Here is a 16,494-nt window from a genome sequence, read left to right as displayed (position 1 = left end):
TAAGTCTCTATTCTATTTAGAACAAGTTCTTATGTAAAAAATACAAAAACATTAATATTCTTTTTAAATAAAGTAATGCTTCCCTCTCCCATTTCAATGAGTTCATTAGGCAAAAAGGCTTTGAGTGTCTCTGATTTCTGTCTTTTTTCCCTCCTTCTGATTTTATAGCATTTTAAAATTCAGGGTGTATAGCTCTAGCAATAAACTAATTGTCTGTGAAAGACAGATGGATGTTTGTAGCTTTCTTAAATCGATAATATAGATGGCTTTTCTAAACAATTAGGGGGAAGTGAATAAAAATATTTCACTTCAGCTGTGCTGGGCAGAAGGATAGGTAAAGGCTCTGTCTGACAAGATGACCTAGAACTCCACCCAGTCTTTGGGGAGTCCAGATTGCTGCAGGACATTTTCCCTGGCTCTCATCTTCCTCTGGCCCTGCTCAGCCTGTGTGCTTCAGAAGGTGGTCCTGCCCTGGAAATCCTTATGCAATCCAAGCTCTTAAAAACCAAGGGGCGGTGGGGAACCTACAGTCGTAATTGGCTTCATGCAATACCTATCTTTAAAAGGAGAGAGTATGTCAATTGAACTCTATTTTCCCTTCACCTAGGGAGTTTGCTATTTAAAGGTACCTTCCACGGAATCATTTTGTAGAACAAAGAATCTTTTGAAAATGCAAATGTATCCCAATTGATAGGTTTTTATAAGCAAGGATTTCTAAATCTTGTGTTTCACTGAAGGAGGACACAGCCCTCCACACTGAAATTCTCCAGCTAACTTTATTTTGAGGGTTCATTAACAAGCCAGTGAGTAGACAAACGGGCTCCTACCAAGGTCATCTGTGTTATTAAACTCAGAAGAAAAAAGTCAGAGGGTGTCAAGCCCCACCCTTGAGTATTCCAGAGGCCCTAGGAACAATTAAGGAGGACCTGATAATGTGGCATTATCCTTCTTCAAGGTGACTGAGTTTATGTGAGTGCTATTTGCTTATCTGTAAACTGTCCCCTGGTGCTGATTTCTGACACAGAGTGCATTGGTGACTTGGCAATTGGGGTTGGCTGGGAAGGGGAGTGAGTCTGGGGCCCAGGTGAAAGAGTGGATGGGAAGGAGCTCTGAAAGTGGGATGGCTCTTCTGACCAGTCCCACCTTGAGGCAAAGAGGCCAAGCCTGGACCCTGCATTGGCCAGTCACTGGATGCATGCTGCCCAGGAGAGAAAATGTGATCTTGGGCGACGTGGCAATCTTTGGCTGAGGGTAATTCCAGGGGAGCAACTCAGCCAGGAACTTCAAGCTGCCCCCTCTCCCAGCCTCTGGGGGAATAAGTGCCTCAGTCCTGAAGGGTGATTTTGGCAGCCCACCACAGCATCCTCTACAAGAACTAACCCAAATGTACTGGCAGCCTCAGCACAGAGTCTCCATCTGTGCCAGGGGCCCAGTTTGAAAGTCAGAACCTAGCAGTGAGAGATACCAGGTTGAACCTAACCAGATAGCAACTAGGAACTGTTCTGGGTTACCAGTGTCTTCTAAGAGTCAGGAATGTAGGAATCAGGATCTGATGACTAAGAAGAAGGGTGGTCAGGGGCTCCGCTTCTAGATGGACTCTGAGGAGACCAGACAGGCTGCAGGATAAGGAATCAAGGAAAAAATAAGGACCAACATGAGGTCAGGGGGAACAAATGTAACTCAAGATACTGCAGGTGTACTCCTGCCCTCTAAATATTGTTAGGTTTAGTGTAGACAATGCAGAAAGACACAGGACTTCACCAGAGTCATGATCAATCACAGGATCCCAGAACTAGAGTGAATGCTTAGTTCCAATGCTAAAGGGTTGTAAAGAATGCTTCTATGTTAACTTTAACCCATAACCAGAAGGGTTGGGGGCTTGCAGACAGGATTCATGAATAAATGGAGTTTTCATAATGGATGAAACTAAGGCACACTTTGCCATCTTGTCTAAGTATTTGTTTCAACATCTGTGGCACAGGTGCTTGAGGAAAATAGGATCTGGCCATAATCCAGGTGTCACCGTGTTGTATCATCCATTCATTTAAAAATCAAAATTTTAAATGGTAAAAAGAAAGACAGAAGGAAGGAAGGAAGGAAGGAAGGAAGGAAGGAAGGAAGAAGGAAGGGAGGGAGGGAGGAAAGGGAGAGAGAGAAAGCAAGAAAGCAAGCTGTGACATGTAAAAAATACAAGTATCTGGATTGGTCCACACAGACATGAACTTCCTTCTCATTCACTATTTAGGAGGCAGAGAAAACTTTCTATCCCGCAACTTCAACCTCACATTTGCCCAAGAAGCCTGGCTCTTTGCCACCATCTGAGCTGCATCATTTGGAAGTGTCACACTCTTTGTCTGAGACAGAAAAGGCTCTGCCCCTCTTTTATTTGTCTTTGCTTTATGAATAGCTTTCATTCCCTTTTTTGACCCTGGACAGCAGAGCCGTTGAATTGTCCTTGCCTTTGGTCTTTTTTTCCCAGTTCTCTCTGGCTGCTGCTCTATATCAAATCATATTGACTAGGCCTTTCCACAAGAGTTCCTGAAGTTCACACAATTCTTAGAATACATATAGGCCTAACTTCAAACACAGAAAAAAAGAAGGAAGTGGGGAGGGAAGGAAAAAAAAGGGAACTCAATACATCAAAACAAAAAACTTTTCTTTTTTTGTCTCTCAGATGCAGACGGTTAAGTCAATCACACTTCTTCCTTCAAGCAACATTATCACCAGTCCATCCAAAGTCACTGTTTTCAGTTATTTATTTTACCCCCTTCTCTCATTTCCTTTCAACTCGCCATAGGCAACCATCCTAATATGTGCTTAGGTGTTTTCCCTTAAAATGTCTAATGTTTAGTGTGCATGTATTTTAATTCTGCAAGTAGGATTTCGTATCATTACTTTCTTATTGCTCTCAGCACCATGATTCTAAGGTCCACACAGTCTGTTCTCTGTGCCTTTAGACTCCTGCTTCTAACTGCTGACCTGTTAGTTAGGTGCACTACCATTCTCTCACTCAGTAACAGACACTCGGTTTGCATCCACACCCCGCACCCCCCACCATGCCACAGTGCCATGAAGAAAATCCCTACATAGGTTACCGTAAGTATCAGTGTCAGAATTTCTCTGGGGTGTATACAGGAATAGAACTGCAGGGTTATGGAGGCAGTTGTTCACATTGCTAAAAGTTTCTGGCCTCATAAAAGCACCCATCAGAGAAAGAAGCACCTTCAAAGGGAGTACATTCAAATGGTTATTGGCAACCACAGGCCACATGAACAAACGTTTAAATGCAGGAGACAGGCCTTTGAATGCTTAGAAACTGCTGCCAACTGAAGATGAATCAGGAATAAAGACATGACACTTCCAAAATAAAAATATAAGTCAGTGGGAAAAACAGCTTTGGATTCATGGAACCACATTCTGCATCTCACTTCATGAGAACACATCTAGCGTCAAAAGCTCAGTACACCTGCGTCACCTCACCTGTCTCCCCATTCTCTGGCCCCCAGGCCCCTTCCTCCCCCCAGTCACATCCACACAGCTACCCACTGTTTGCTCAGTGGCTCCTTTCTGGTAGGAACTTTATTTTTACTCTCATCACTACTGCCTTTCCTGAGCTGCAGCATCAACGTCAACTGCAAAATTTCATCTTGCACCAGGGCTGTTCTGTAGTCACTGGGGACGGTCAGTGCATGAGCTACAGCTTCTCTCACTTCTGTCCAGCCTTTGCTCCTCATCCCTCATCCCTACATCAATCAAAAGCTCAGGCAACCTCCCTGGTCAAATCTGAGCCAAGTGCTCTCCTGGGAACCACACTATACTCCCTTTTGGATGGGGAGGCTGCCTGCTGAGAGGCTCCAGCTTCTGGCTTCCATTTGCATGAATAAACAGCTCTGAAGGGTTCGTTTTAAGCTTTTATGTAAACACTCTCCAAAATATGTTCTGCACTGCATTATCCCCAGCAATAAAGATTCTGGAATCAGAATTTGGCTGTCAGTTTTATTGATGTTGCATGGGGTACAGTAGAATACAGCTTTCTCTTCTGGAAATTTATTGACTTGGCAGTGCAGAGAGCAATAAAACTGTGTTTTTAATCAGTAAGCCAAGCGGACATGATTCCAGAAGAAATATAGGAAGCAAACATGCCATGGTAAGAAGATTTCTCCCCCCACTGTCCCTGTTCTTCTTGGATGCCCTGTTAAATAAGTTTGGGTATTGAACAATGTGCTTGGTGGGACTGTCTTCAAGAATAAAATCAAAGGACCCAGTTTGGATTACTTCTTCTAGGTTGCACCATCTCTAAGAGACTGTTGAGCAAAAGTATTTTTCTGAAATGAAATTTCTTTGCATTAGCCCCTGGAGAGGAACTGTTGGTAAGCTGTTTTGCAGGAGAAATTGTGAGAGTGTGGCATTTCTCCTCTCAAGAGAAACAAGGTCACAATGCCTGTCCCTCCACCTTGCTCACTGAGAGAGAATAGATTACCTGGGTATATATCAGAAGGAAATAAAATCATGAACTCTACGAGATCTCTGTATCCCATGTTCATTGTAGTAGTATTCATAATAGCCAAGATATGGAAACAACCTGAGGGTCCTTCAATGGATGAATGGTAAATACACACACACACACACACACACACACACACACACACACACACACACAGAGGAATATTTTTCAGCCATAAAAAAGAAGGAAATCCTGCCATTTGTGACAGCATAGACCAACTTGGAGGGCATTATGCCAAATGAAATAAGCCAGACAAAGACAAATACTGTATGATATCATTTATATGAAATCTAAAACAAAACAAAAAAACAAACCAAAAAAAGTCAATTTACTAGAAACAAAGAAGAGAATCATGGTTGCCAGGGGCTAGGGTGGGGGAAATGAAATATAAATCAAAGGGCACAAACTCTGGGGCACCAGGGTGGCTCAGTTGGCTAAGCATCTGACTACGGCTCAGGTCACGATCTCTCAGTCTGTAGGATCGAGCCCCGCATTGGGTTCTGTGCTGACAGCTCAGAGCCTGGAGCCTGCTTCAGATTCTGGGTCTCACTCTCTCTCTCTCTGCCCTCACCTGCTTATACTCTCTCAATCTCTCCTCAAAAATAAATAAACATTAAAAAAATGTTTTTCTAAAAGGACACAAACTTTGAGTTATAAGACTATGATCTGATTATCTAATGTACAGCATGGTAACTATAGTTAACAATATGGTTTTATATATATGAAAGCTGCTGACAGTAGATTTTAAGTTTTTTCACCTCCTGCCCCCCAAAAAAGAAGAGTTAACTATGTGAGGTGACAGATATGTTAATTATTTTGATCTCTGTAATGATTCCACAATGCATCTGTATATCAAATCATCACATTGTACACTTTCAATATATACAATTATATTTGTCAGTTATTCCTCAGTAAAGTTGGGAGGTAGAAAGGGACTGGGTTAGGAATCACATACTTTGGCCCAATATCTCACCATAGAAAGAACATTTTGGGCTCAGTCTACTTGCTCATGTTACTTTGTTTGGGCTACTGAATCTCTTTGTGATCTAGTTCTTCTGCTATCGAAGGGAAATACCCAACTCATACCATTGTGTGACTGTAAGGTTATAGGCAGGTGTGCACTGCTCATATAGCACCTTATACCATAGCAAGTCCCTTCCGAGACTGCAAGACAGCTCACTGATTAAATGCACTCATGATGCAGAAGATGTTCTTTCCTGGCAACTAAGACAGTGTGCTTCATAGACACGTGAAAAGCAAGGCAGCATCTCCCACCTCCACTCTCATACTCCTGACATTGACTTCCCACCTGAAATGTCCTGGTCCCCTCACCTCCTCTCTGCCAATGCTTGGGCCAAAACACTCAACCATTGTAGATGCTTGATAAATATCAGTTGAACATTCATTCTTGCTTTGCAGACACTTTCTTCTGAGCTATCTGAACATGGTGTTCCTTTAGCGCACATATATCATCCCGTTCTGCTTTTGCTATTGCTGAATAATTGCTCTTTTCTCAACTTTTAGGTAACATATAACTTTTATCTCTATTCCAGAATGCTTAGATTGTTCCTCTGGATATAGGCAAGTGCCTGAAGGAAATGGTCTATAGATGTTCTCCCAAAATGGCATGAGATGCCCATGTGATTGAACCATAGCAGCCAACTGCTCTGGTTGGGAGGAAACTGAAATTGGCTACCTGGGGAAGATGGTATGGATCAAAATAGGAACATGTTCCTAGTGAATCTTTCCTTCTCCTGCCTGCCTGGTGTCCAACTGTATTTTCACCAGTAATTTCTTTACTTTACCCCAGACAGTTTCTTTTCCATCTTCCCAACCAGGCCAATGGGGCCACCCTAGAACTATTTATCAACTATTTACTTGGTGTCAAGCCCTGTTCTTTACATGGCTTATCTTGATTAATTGTAACAACCCTGTGAAGCTGGAATTATTATTCCAATTTTATAGATGAAGAAACTGAAATAGAGGGCTTAAATAACATCCTCAGGATCACCTGTGGAGATATGAACTCCAGTGTGTCTGATCCCAAAGTTGAGCATCTTAATATAAAATAAATATCTTTGATAAAGACCAAGAGTGAGTTATGGCACATCTCTTTATTGATGTAAGTTAGAATTCTCCACCTGAAACCAGTGTCTGGAACACTGTAGACACACACACACACACACACACACACACACACACACACACACATACATTCATGAACTTGAAAGGTACCCAGTCTTAAATATTAAACTCTTGGCTTTCCTTTTTTCTTTTCTAGATCACTCACCTATCTCCCTATCAAACTAATCCCATCTCAAGCTTTCAGAGGACTTAATGAGGTGGTAAAAATGTAAGTAAGATACTACATACCAAAAGACATTCATAATTGGAATAATTAAAACTTTTGTAAGAGAAAACATAGTTGAAAGGGGATAATTCTTCTAGGAGAGAAATTGTGTTCAAGAAACCCCAGTATTTTTATCTTTATAATACAAATAATATCTAGGGACCTTTGAAGAAAAGTACGATTTCCAAGAGTCATTAAGTTCCAGATAATTAACCTTGCTTCAATGAACTGAATGCATTTTGATAAGTGATGATAAATTTCTCACATAGAAAAGAAAATAGATTCCAATCATAAAAATCCTCCTTCTGCTACAGCAGTTATTCCCTTGTGTCACATTTTTAGATAACACCCACACAGAAGAAAATGTGTTGGAGGTTTATTGTACATCAGAAGACAATCTTTATACCTAAAATAGAAGATGTGTATGACAGACACACAGTATTTAGAGCTGTATTGATAAAAGGCCTTTATCAAAAGTATAAAGCAACCTGATGATACAGTGTGATCTCATATTTCTGTCAGATGTCAATTCAACCCATTCTCCCTGGCTCTCAGCTGCCAGGGCATAAGGCACCATGCATGAGAGGGAACTTTCTCAGGAGTCCAGTATTCCAGAATCCTCCTTAACATTAGTCTGAGTGAAAGGACCTCAAAGGCCATTTAGTTCCTAAAGAGCATCTCTGATCTTAACAATTCACTGGGCTTTTGAAGCAGATTTACATCTGTAAAGAAGATGAAGATACAGCATCATCAATCCTAGCTCCTTGGGGAAACTTGGACTGCTCTTTAGGGTACTAATACGCAATGGGGACATTAAAAATGATTCCTCAAGACATAGATGTCAGTCTCCTTGAGCCTAACCCTTATTCTTCTGCTCCCAAGTTTAAATGTTGAGCTTTGATAACTTAATGCATTAAGACCTCCTCATGAGAAAAGTAGCCACAGCTAAATAAACAAACCATTAGGTAGGAATGAAATTAATCCGTCCAGCAACAATCCATTACTGTGTTGCTCATAAAAGACATTAACTGCCTTAGGCTCAGCCTTTCTGTGGGCTAAAGCTCTGAAGTCTGAAGGCTTCAGTGAATGTTAACCTTAGAAACACTCAAATGTACAATTTGTGAATTTGAGACTTTTTTCTCAGCTGGTAGCAAATGGTAGCTTATGGTGGAATTTTAGGGTAACATTGATATTACCTGCATGCTTGAGATGGTATACGGCAAAGCTGGGCCCTTTATGTTCATGTCTTTAGAAAAAAAAAAAAGCCATCCATTAATCCATTCATTCATTGATACTCTATGTACCAGACAATATCAAGTTGCCACAGATTCAGAAGTGAACAAGACATACTCCTTGTCCTCAATTTGCTAAAAGAATGAGAAGAACAGCCAAAGAAATAGACACAACCTAAAAAGGACACTACGTGCGGAAGTTGACCACCTCGCAATCACCTCAGAGCAGGATTTTGGGAAAAGGGTAAAGAGTTATGAAACAATGAATGTAACCCAAATTAAAACCTCACTAGAATGATGGAATTGGGAATCCAGACATCCAGATCCCGGTCCTGAGCCTTCCCATAAGCACTATTTGCCTCTCCTCTGAGTCTCAATTTCCAAAGCTGTAATACAAGGGAATCTGACTAGATTTCCTCAAAAGACCTGTCCACTTCTAACAAACTGTGACTCTTGAGTCATAAGATGAACAAGAAAAAAAAACCTGTCACATAAACAGGGATTACTGAAACCCGCATTTCAACAGCACCTGGGTTACAGATGCCCATCAGTGCTTCTAAAGGGAGATGGCAGCACTTGATGATAGGAGGACAACTTAAGGCATCCCACTGGAGCCCCCAGTTGTTGGGTCACACCCATAGCTTATTATTATGCAGACATGGTCATTTCTTTCATGTTTCTTCCCTTTTTTTCTCTCCCCTAGTGAAATCTCTCAGAGTGATTCTCTGGAAAAGATAGAAGCTAATGCCTTTGACAACCTCCTCAATTTGTCTGAAATGTAAGCATCAGCTAACACATAGTTTATTGCTGTACACTATTACCCTCGCTGGCTGGAGCCTACTCGGTATTTGTATTCAAGCATCCACTGCTAGGAATCCAAGAGGAAAAGACTGCAGCAATTACTAGGTCTGGGCAGGCACTAATTTCTCTCACTGCAGTGGCCTGAAGGTTGCCATGGTGACAACTGCTTCTCCCTGGGAGCTGTATAAACTCTGAAACATCAGAACACAAAGTTGGAAATTAAAATTGACATTGTGGAGTCCTGCCAAGTAGCTCTTACCTTATGGAAGGGAGGGTATGAAGTACTTGGGGTAGTGGGAAAATCTGAAAGGGAGCTTAGAGATCATGAATTAGTACATTGGGGACTGTTTGGACATCTTCATTTAATCAGTAAATGATTCTTGGAAACCAACCGTGTAAAAGCCCTGTGTGGGACATGTGTATGTGTTTGTTATTCTTATTGTGATGTGTTAGAATTGAGTCTTAAAAAGAGTTCTTTCCAAATTATCATTTTCCTCCAATTTACAAAAAAAGATGGGTGAAGACTGGCTCAATTCAGTTTTCAGATGATGAACCTACAACCCAAAGAGTTTAACTGACTTGTCTGATGTCACACAGCAAGTTAGTGCTAGAGCTGGGGCTAGAAATTGGTTCGTGTAACTCCTAAGCCAGGCTTCTCTGCTGCCTTGTTTGGCTCAAACCTGAGCTTGTACAAACTTCACCTGCACAGGAGTTTTGAAAGTTAAGGGAAGGGGAAGGATGTTAGCCACAAACATTTTCTGCACACTTGTGCCTGGCATTTATTTCCTCAAGGTTGTATGAATCCTCACAGCCACCCTGCAAAGTAGGGTAATTATCCCTTTTGTTCAGGGGGAGGAATGGAGGTTCAGAGGGTCAGTAATTTGACCAGTGTGGCACCGTAGACAATGGCAGAGATGAGATTCCACCCCAGCCTGTCTTTCTCCAAAGCTTATGCATTTTCCACTACACTACAAGGCCTCCCTATGAATGGTCCAATTAGCAATTATCTAAAGAGAATAATTGATTGATAAGTATGTGAGTACCCACCACATGTCCAACCAGGGGTCACATGCTGCTGGAATACAGAGGAGGTAAAATACAAATCTTCCCCAGGAGATGACATTATAGTCAGGGAGGTGAGCCTAACTCACCAACCAATTATGGGGAAATCTAAAATACTATAAATGTAGATTTATAGTCTGGGCTTGGGTATGAAGTAGAATTGGGAGTTGGGGGAGGAGAGAGAAGGTCATTACCATTATAGATGACAGTCCTATCCCAGACCTCAAAATCTGTAGTTTTAACAGACTTCCCAAGTGATACAGAAGCACAGCTTATACTGTGAACCACCAGAACAGCTTAAGATAAATAAATTGCTCGTGATGCAACAGAAAGAAAAATAAAATGCTCTAACGGAAAACTTACGGACTTTTCCCAGGGAAGGCCCTGAGACTAGGATGTTAGCTCCATACAGGCTCTTTTTGTTCACAGCTGTATCCCCAGTACCTAAAACAATGCCTGACACATGTAGGTGCTTAGTAAATGTTTGTTGAATGAGTGGTTTAAGGTCAGACCACCAAAAATCTTTAAGAGATAAAAGTTCCTTCCATCCTACCCACATGGCCCATGAATGCTTGACTAAGTTGTTGTAAAAATAATTACAACAAAACATTACTCACCTCTAAAGAAATTGAACAGACATAAAAGTTGGAAACAGGCACCAATGGTGGGTAACTATAGTAAAGGGGAATGAACACTAGTCTCAGAGTCAGAAAAACTGAGTTCACTTCCAAGTTGTACTACTTCTCAACTGTGTGACTAGATACAAATCATTCAACACCCTGATTTCACCAACTATAATAATAACTGTTAACACTGGTTAACAATTACTGTTAACCAGTAATTGTGAACCAGACACACACATATTTACTCCTCAAAAACTACCCTATGAGGAAACCGAGCTTTAAATGATGTAACCAAGGTCATATAATCAGTAAAACCAAGATAAAACCAGGCTGACTCCAGAGCCCATCTACCTAACCAATACACTATATTTTCTCTATAGAACTAGAGCAATTATCATTTCTTTGAGTGGTCATTGCATGGGGAAAGAGAATCAAAGGCATTGACTGGCCTTTTATTTAATCCAAAGTAGACAGGCAACTGTGGCTACTTCTCAAAGGGTCAAAGTCACTGGAGAAGTAGGGAGAAGGGCAACCACCGTGGAGTTATGGCTGTACTTACATACTGTACAAGGCCTAGCCTCATACATTATCTCTACCTATTCTATTACTCACTACGTAGCAACCTCTGAGGTAGGAAGAACGCATATTATTATTCTAGTTTTATGGAAGGGCACACTAACTCAGGAAAGTTAGGAGGCTGGGCATCACCACACAACAAATTATTTATAGAAGGGGTATAAAATCCCCAAATCCAAGCCCCTGGATTGATCCAAAGACTGAATGCCCATCTGGATAACTGGCAGTGCACCTGACAGCCCAACACGAAGAGGACCAGTTTGCCTGTAAGGGAGAGTAGCCAATTTGCTCATCCATCCTGGGAGTGGAATCTCCCATCACCCCCTAGTGTGTGGGCTCCACTGTAGGGCAGGACCAACTTGGCCAGGAGTCCTGGAAGTTGGTGCTGCTTCATAGAGTGGGGTGGAACAGGCTGCCAGCTATGATATTTACACCTGCCCCAGCAAGAGGGTGAGAGCAGAGCTTCCTGGCAAGAACCATTTGGGTCCCACCATGCAGTTTCCATCCCCAGGCTCTTAGGAGCTCCTCTCAAACCTATGAAAGTCACTTGATTTTTGTTGGTGCCGTTTTCAGCCAGCATCCTCTGGTGACCATGGTCTTGTGCATTCCAAACAATACACATCTGTTAAACTGCTGCCTCTCTCTTTACAGACTGATCCAGAACACCAAAAACCTGGTGTACATCGAGCCTGGAGCATTTAGAAATCTGCCCCGGTTAAAATACCTGTGAGGATTTCTCCTTTTTGAGAAACTGGGAGGGAAGTTGGGCATCTGATGAAAGTCAAAACAATTAAAAGATTGGAAAGAATTTTTTTAACTATATACTTAGCAGGATTTGCATGTCTGCCTTCAGCCTTCTGATTAAGATTTAATCAGCATTTCTTGTCAGCCACCAGGCTGGGTGCTTCCAAATCCATTTAACCGGCTCCTGACCTTTTCATTCTCCAAAAAACACACGAGAAGAATATCACCCCCTTTGCAATGGTTTTCAAAACTAACAGTGGGGTTGGGGGGGTCATGACACTTTAGAGAAAAGGATAAATCAGGAACTAAGGTGAGATGATGATGGAGATAGAGCTTAGATGAAAGTGGAAAAGGCAATTCTAATTTGACACCCATCCCTGGTGAAGAATTATTGATTCCTTCACCTCATTTGTTCATTTATTCAATAAGTAAAAACTTTTTAAGTATTGCCTTGAAGTAGGCGTTGTGCCATGTAAATGAAATCATTATGTCCTATTTCTATTTCCCTTTAAATCTTATTAAATCTACTAGTTACAATTATAAATTGAGTACCACTATAACCCAGCAGACTCACTGCCTTGCCAGCAAAATCAAAATTCCTGAAACTTGATACAATCTATAAATTGATCACTATGGATCTTCTCACATGCCAACCAATCACTTGTTCACACAGAAAAATTTAAAGCCCTCTAACATAGATGTTCTGTCTCACTCTTTTTCCTGATAAGTTAAATTTCATAAAATCTTCAGAAGATGGAAGTTCACAACCCCCACCACCTCAAAAAAAAAAAAATTGGAGAGGGAGGAAGGACATCTCTCTGGGTCTGTGTTCCATGCCATCTGTACAGTCTCACCCTGGGGCCTCCTCCAGGAGCTGCTGCAGGCACTAGCATGGCTCCTTTGGCAACTCGAACACTGGATGATTCCCAGCCCAGGTGTTCTGCTTTTCCAGGCCTCTGATGGTCTGCAGGAGACATAAGCATCTGCAGTATCAACCACATTGGGAAAAACATAAGAAAATCCCAGAACCAAAATTGCCCGCTATAGTCCCTTTTTTACCCCCCTGAAGAGTGATATTCCCCCAACCCCAGTACACATTGCTGTCTAAGCTGCACTGCCATCACTAGCCGTAAACAGGGCAAGGATTCAGTGTAGTCTGGAATTACAGATAAGAAGGAGAATCAGAAAGAACCAAAGAGAAACCTGGCTCCCTTTCTTCCATTGCCACCAGAGTGCCAGGCAGTTCATATCAGTTTCTTCAGTCTATGATAGGTGAATTTAAAACTTGTTTAGGGGAGGGGTGCCTGGGTGGCTCAGTCAATTAAGCATCCAAGTTTGAGCCCCGCAGCCCAAAAAAAAAAAACTCAGGGGCAATCCAGATTCCTGGATTCCTCTAAAGGAGTCCCACTCTTGTGTAATAAAATATCCTTCAATTTAACCTATCACTGAACCCTCTCCTTTGAAGTTTAAACAAAAGGTAGGAGGAAGAAGAGTCTTGAGTAGCTCCAATAACCAAAAGAATGTTCAATGATTTCGATAAGTTATAAGAAAAAACTCCATGAACCAGTAGGTAGCTAAATAAAAAACAAAGATTTTTAATAATGAGGGATATGGATCTCTCACATGGAGATTAATATTCCTAAAATCTTTGAGTTAAAACCTATTCAAAAGTAGAGGGATGCTTTCCAGAACTATCAAGAGCAAATTACCGAAAAGGAATGGAATGGAATACAATAGAAAAATGCAACTGATACAATAGGAAAAGACAGGCTGGAAACATAAATGTAAATGAAAAAGAAAATGTAAATGAAAAACATAAATGTAAAAGTATAGTCCCAGCCCCTAGATCTTTAAATAGGAGCCTTACAGCAACTTCTCCCATAGTGTTAGGGGCTTTAAAATTCTGACAACCTTCAGCAGCTAAAAGTGCTACCAATAAAGTCAAACTCACTATTTTTTTAATTTAAAAATAGTCTTTGCAAAGTGCCTTTCTACTGCTTTTACCTTTATGCCTTAATAACAATCACTTTTATTCATTCTCTGCCCACATCCCCACCCTGCCCCCAATCACAGGAGCATCTGTAACACAGGCATCCAAGAGCTTCCAGATGTTACGAAGATCTTCTCCTCCGAATTTAATTTCATTCTGTAAGTACCAGACTGATTGCTATGCATAGCAGTTTCCTATTTGAAGCTAAAATTTGGAAAGTAAATATTTCTCATTTTATTCCTCAAGGGAAATTTGTGATAACTTACACATAACCACCATACCAGGAAATGCTTTTCAAGGGATGAATAACGAATCCATAACACTGTGAGTAAACTCCCAGATTCACGTTCTGCCATACAGGCTCCTGCTATTCTCACTTCTAGCTTGAGGTAAGCTCTTTCTCATCTTTTACCACATTCCTCATTCACTGGTAAGTCTTTATGACCTAAAATGCTAAGGGTGAGAGTAGTTGCATGGGATTACAGCTGGGTCATGCGTTCACACAACAACCAACTGACCCATTCAGTTTAAAGTTAATGAGATGGACCCTGAGGACTTACAGTGACCAAATTTCCAACTGATGAAATTGTTCATTGCATCATTGGAATGCTCTAAAGCTGGGAAGAGACAGCCTGGAGGGAAATGGCTGCCCTCATGCAAAGAGCACAGAAATTTCAAGTTTCAAATGAGAAGAGTTTGGAAAGATATTCTCCAAGTAGGTAGAATAGTTGATCGAGAAAGCCTGCATTCACTCACTCACTCTCTCTCTCTTTCTCTCTCTCTCTCCGATGTTTTACTTTGCTTCTGAGGAGCACCATCTATACCCATTCCCTACATCCCTTAATACTTGAAAATAATGTCTTTTTATTTGACAATCACGCATCAGGTTACCAGGCTCACAGGCCCTACACCTTTGATGCTCTTTCCTAAGGCATTGTTATTCAAAGTATGATTCATGGACCAGCATCTACTGCATCTTCTAAGAGCCAATTAGACATGCAGACTCTCATGACTCAGAACTACAGACTTGGAATCTGCAAGTTCCCAAGTGATATGCATGCACATAAAGTTTAAACGGCACTGCACTAAGATAACCCAACTTATTATCTTCCACTGTTCATCTGCCTGACTTCCTTCCCTCTGGGATCCCTGCCATCTTCTCCTAGGGCACTCACCTTTGCCCCACCATTCAAAAGAAGAAATCTGGGCACCACATCTCCCTTATATCCAAAGCCCAGTGACCCATATTCAATTCTTCTCCCCACATCCATATCCCTCTCACTTTTTCTGCTTTGGTTACAGCCCAAAGCAGGGCTATACTGAGTCAATAAATGAGCTTGCCCTTAAAGAAAGAGCATGCATTGGATGACCCCAAAATGAGGAGGTAGTTGTGAAGCAAGAGAAAAAACATCTCAAAGGAGTCTCTTTTATATCATGGATTCTAAATATTGGTATCAATGTATATTGCATTTGTATAGAACTTGTTACTTTGTGTAGATATAATTCCACACATATAATTGTCATATTACAAAGCTGTAGCCAATGCAGCTCCAACTCAGAGTATTCAGAGTACTGCAATCAAAGAATACAGAGCAGAAACCAAAAAAAAAAATTTTTCTTTTCAGGATAAATTCTTTATGTGCAGCCCTTGAATGCCAGGGAAGAGACAGGAGATAGGAGATCCTAGAAAATCTTCCCTATAGTCTTTCTGCTCCTCCACTTTCCTCACATACTACAGCTCTTACAGCTCTTTATAAAGTATTTCCAACTCACTGCTGAATGTATCAAGAAGTATTCATTTATCGTGCCCCCTGTGAGAGACCAACCAAAAACTGAGTGGGGAGTTACTACATGTCTCAGGATTTAGGGTCTTCCTATGTCTTTATTTAGAACACAAAAGATGTAAGATCCATGTCCCCAAGAAGCTCAGAATCTCAACTATGAGGAAAAGGAGAAAATATGGGGCAAACATGAAATAAGGAAAAAATAATACAAACTAGTAGATATTCACTGTGAGAGTTTGTATTACACAGAAATGAGAAGTCTCGGAGACGTCCTCTTGGGCTGGAGAAATCAGAGACAGCTGCTTGAGTTAGACCTCACAGTATCAGTAACAATTACATGGGTAAATGTGACAATAGCAGCTAATACTTATACAGCACTTAGTAAATGCCTGCACTGTTTTTAACTACTTTTTAAAAACTCATTTGGGGCGCCTGGGTGGCTCGGTCGGTTAAGCGTCCGACTTCGGCTCAGGTCATGATCTCACGGTCTGTGAGTTCGAGCCCCGCGTCGGGCTCTGTGCTGACGGCTCAGAGCCTGGAGCCTGTTTCAGATTCTGTGTCTCCCTCTCTCTCTGCCCCTCCCCTGTTCATGCTCTGTCTCTCTCTGTCTCAAAAATAAATAAACATTAAAAAAAAAAATTTAAAAAAAACTCATTTACATCTCACAACAACCCTATGAGGTAGGGCTTTTCCGTGTGGAAACCAAGGCACTATGAGGTTAAGTGATTTGCCCAAGGTCAAGACTTAGACCCAGTCTGTCTTCAGAATCACAATCTTAACCATTATGTGGTCCCACATACCAAGAAAAGGGGAGTGAGTGGTCCCAGT

At 41.4% G+C, this 16,494-nt stretch overlaps 1 protein-coding gene and 1 long non-coding RNA gene across 4 annotated transcripts in view; one reads left to right on the top strand and one right to left on the bottom strand.

The window, feature by feature from the left end:
- The window catches only part of LHCGR (luteinizing hormone/choriogonadotropin receptor), a 119,893-nt gene that overhangs the window by 12,060 nt on the left and 91,339 nt on the right, over window positions 1-16,494 (top strand). For all 3 annotated transcript variants that reach the window (XM_042981350.1, XM_042981351.1, XM_007084717.3), the window contains exons 2-6: window positions 6,786-6,857; window positions 8,790-8,864; window positions 11,800-11,874; window positions 13,966-14,040; window positions 14,129-14,206. In XM_042981350.1, the coding sequence (XP_042837284.1) occupies window positions 6,786-6,857; window positions 8,790-8,864; window positions 11,800-11,874; window positions 13,966-14,040; window positions 14,129-14,206 (375 nt within the window). The remainder of the gene's footprint in view (window positions 1-6,785; window positions 6,858-8,789; window positions 8,865-11,799; window positions 11,875-13,965; window positions 14,041-14,128; window positions 14,207-16,494) is intronic.
- LOC122237313 lies at window positions 7,218-12,860 on the bottom strand. The gene is made up of 3 exons (XR_006215713.1): window positions 12,747-12,860; window positions 8,051-8,100; window positions 7,218-7,576 (listed from the first exon to the last, which is right to left on the bottom strand). It is a non-coding gene; the product is annotated as an uncharacterized LOC122237313 (long non-coding RNA).

This window comes from Panthera tigris, chromosome A3, assembly GCF_018350195.1.
Source record: "Panthera tigris isolate Pti1 chromosome A3, P.tigris_Pti1_mat1.1, whole genome shotgun sequence".
NCBI classification, from domain to species: domain Eukaryota; kingdom Metazoa; phylum Chordata; class Mammalia; order Carnivora; family Felidae; genus Panthera; species Panthera tigris.
This window is presented reverse-complemented; position numbering and strand designations above follow the sequence as displayed.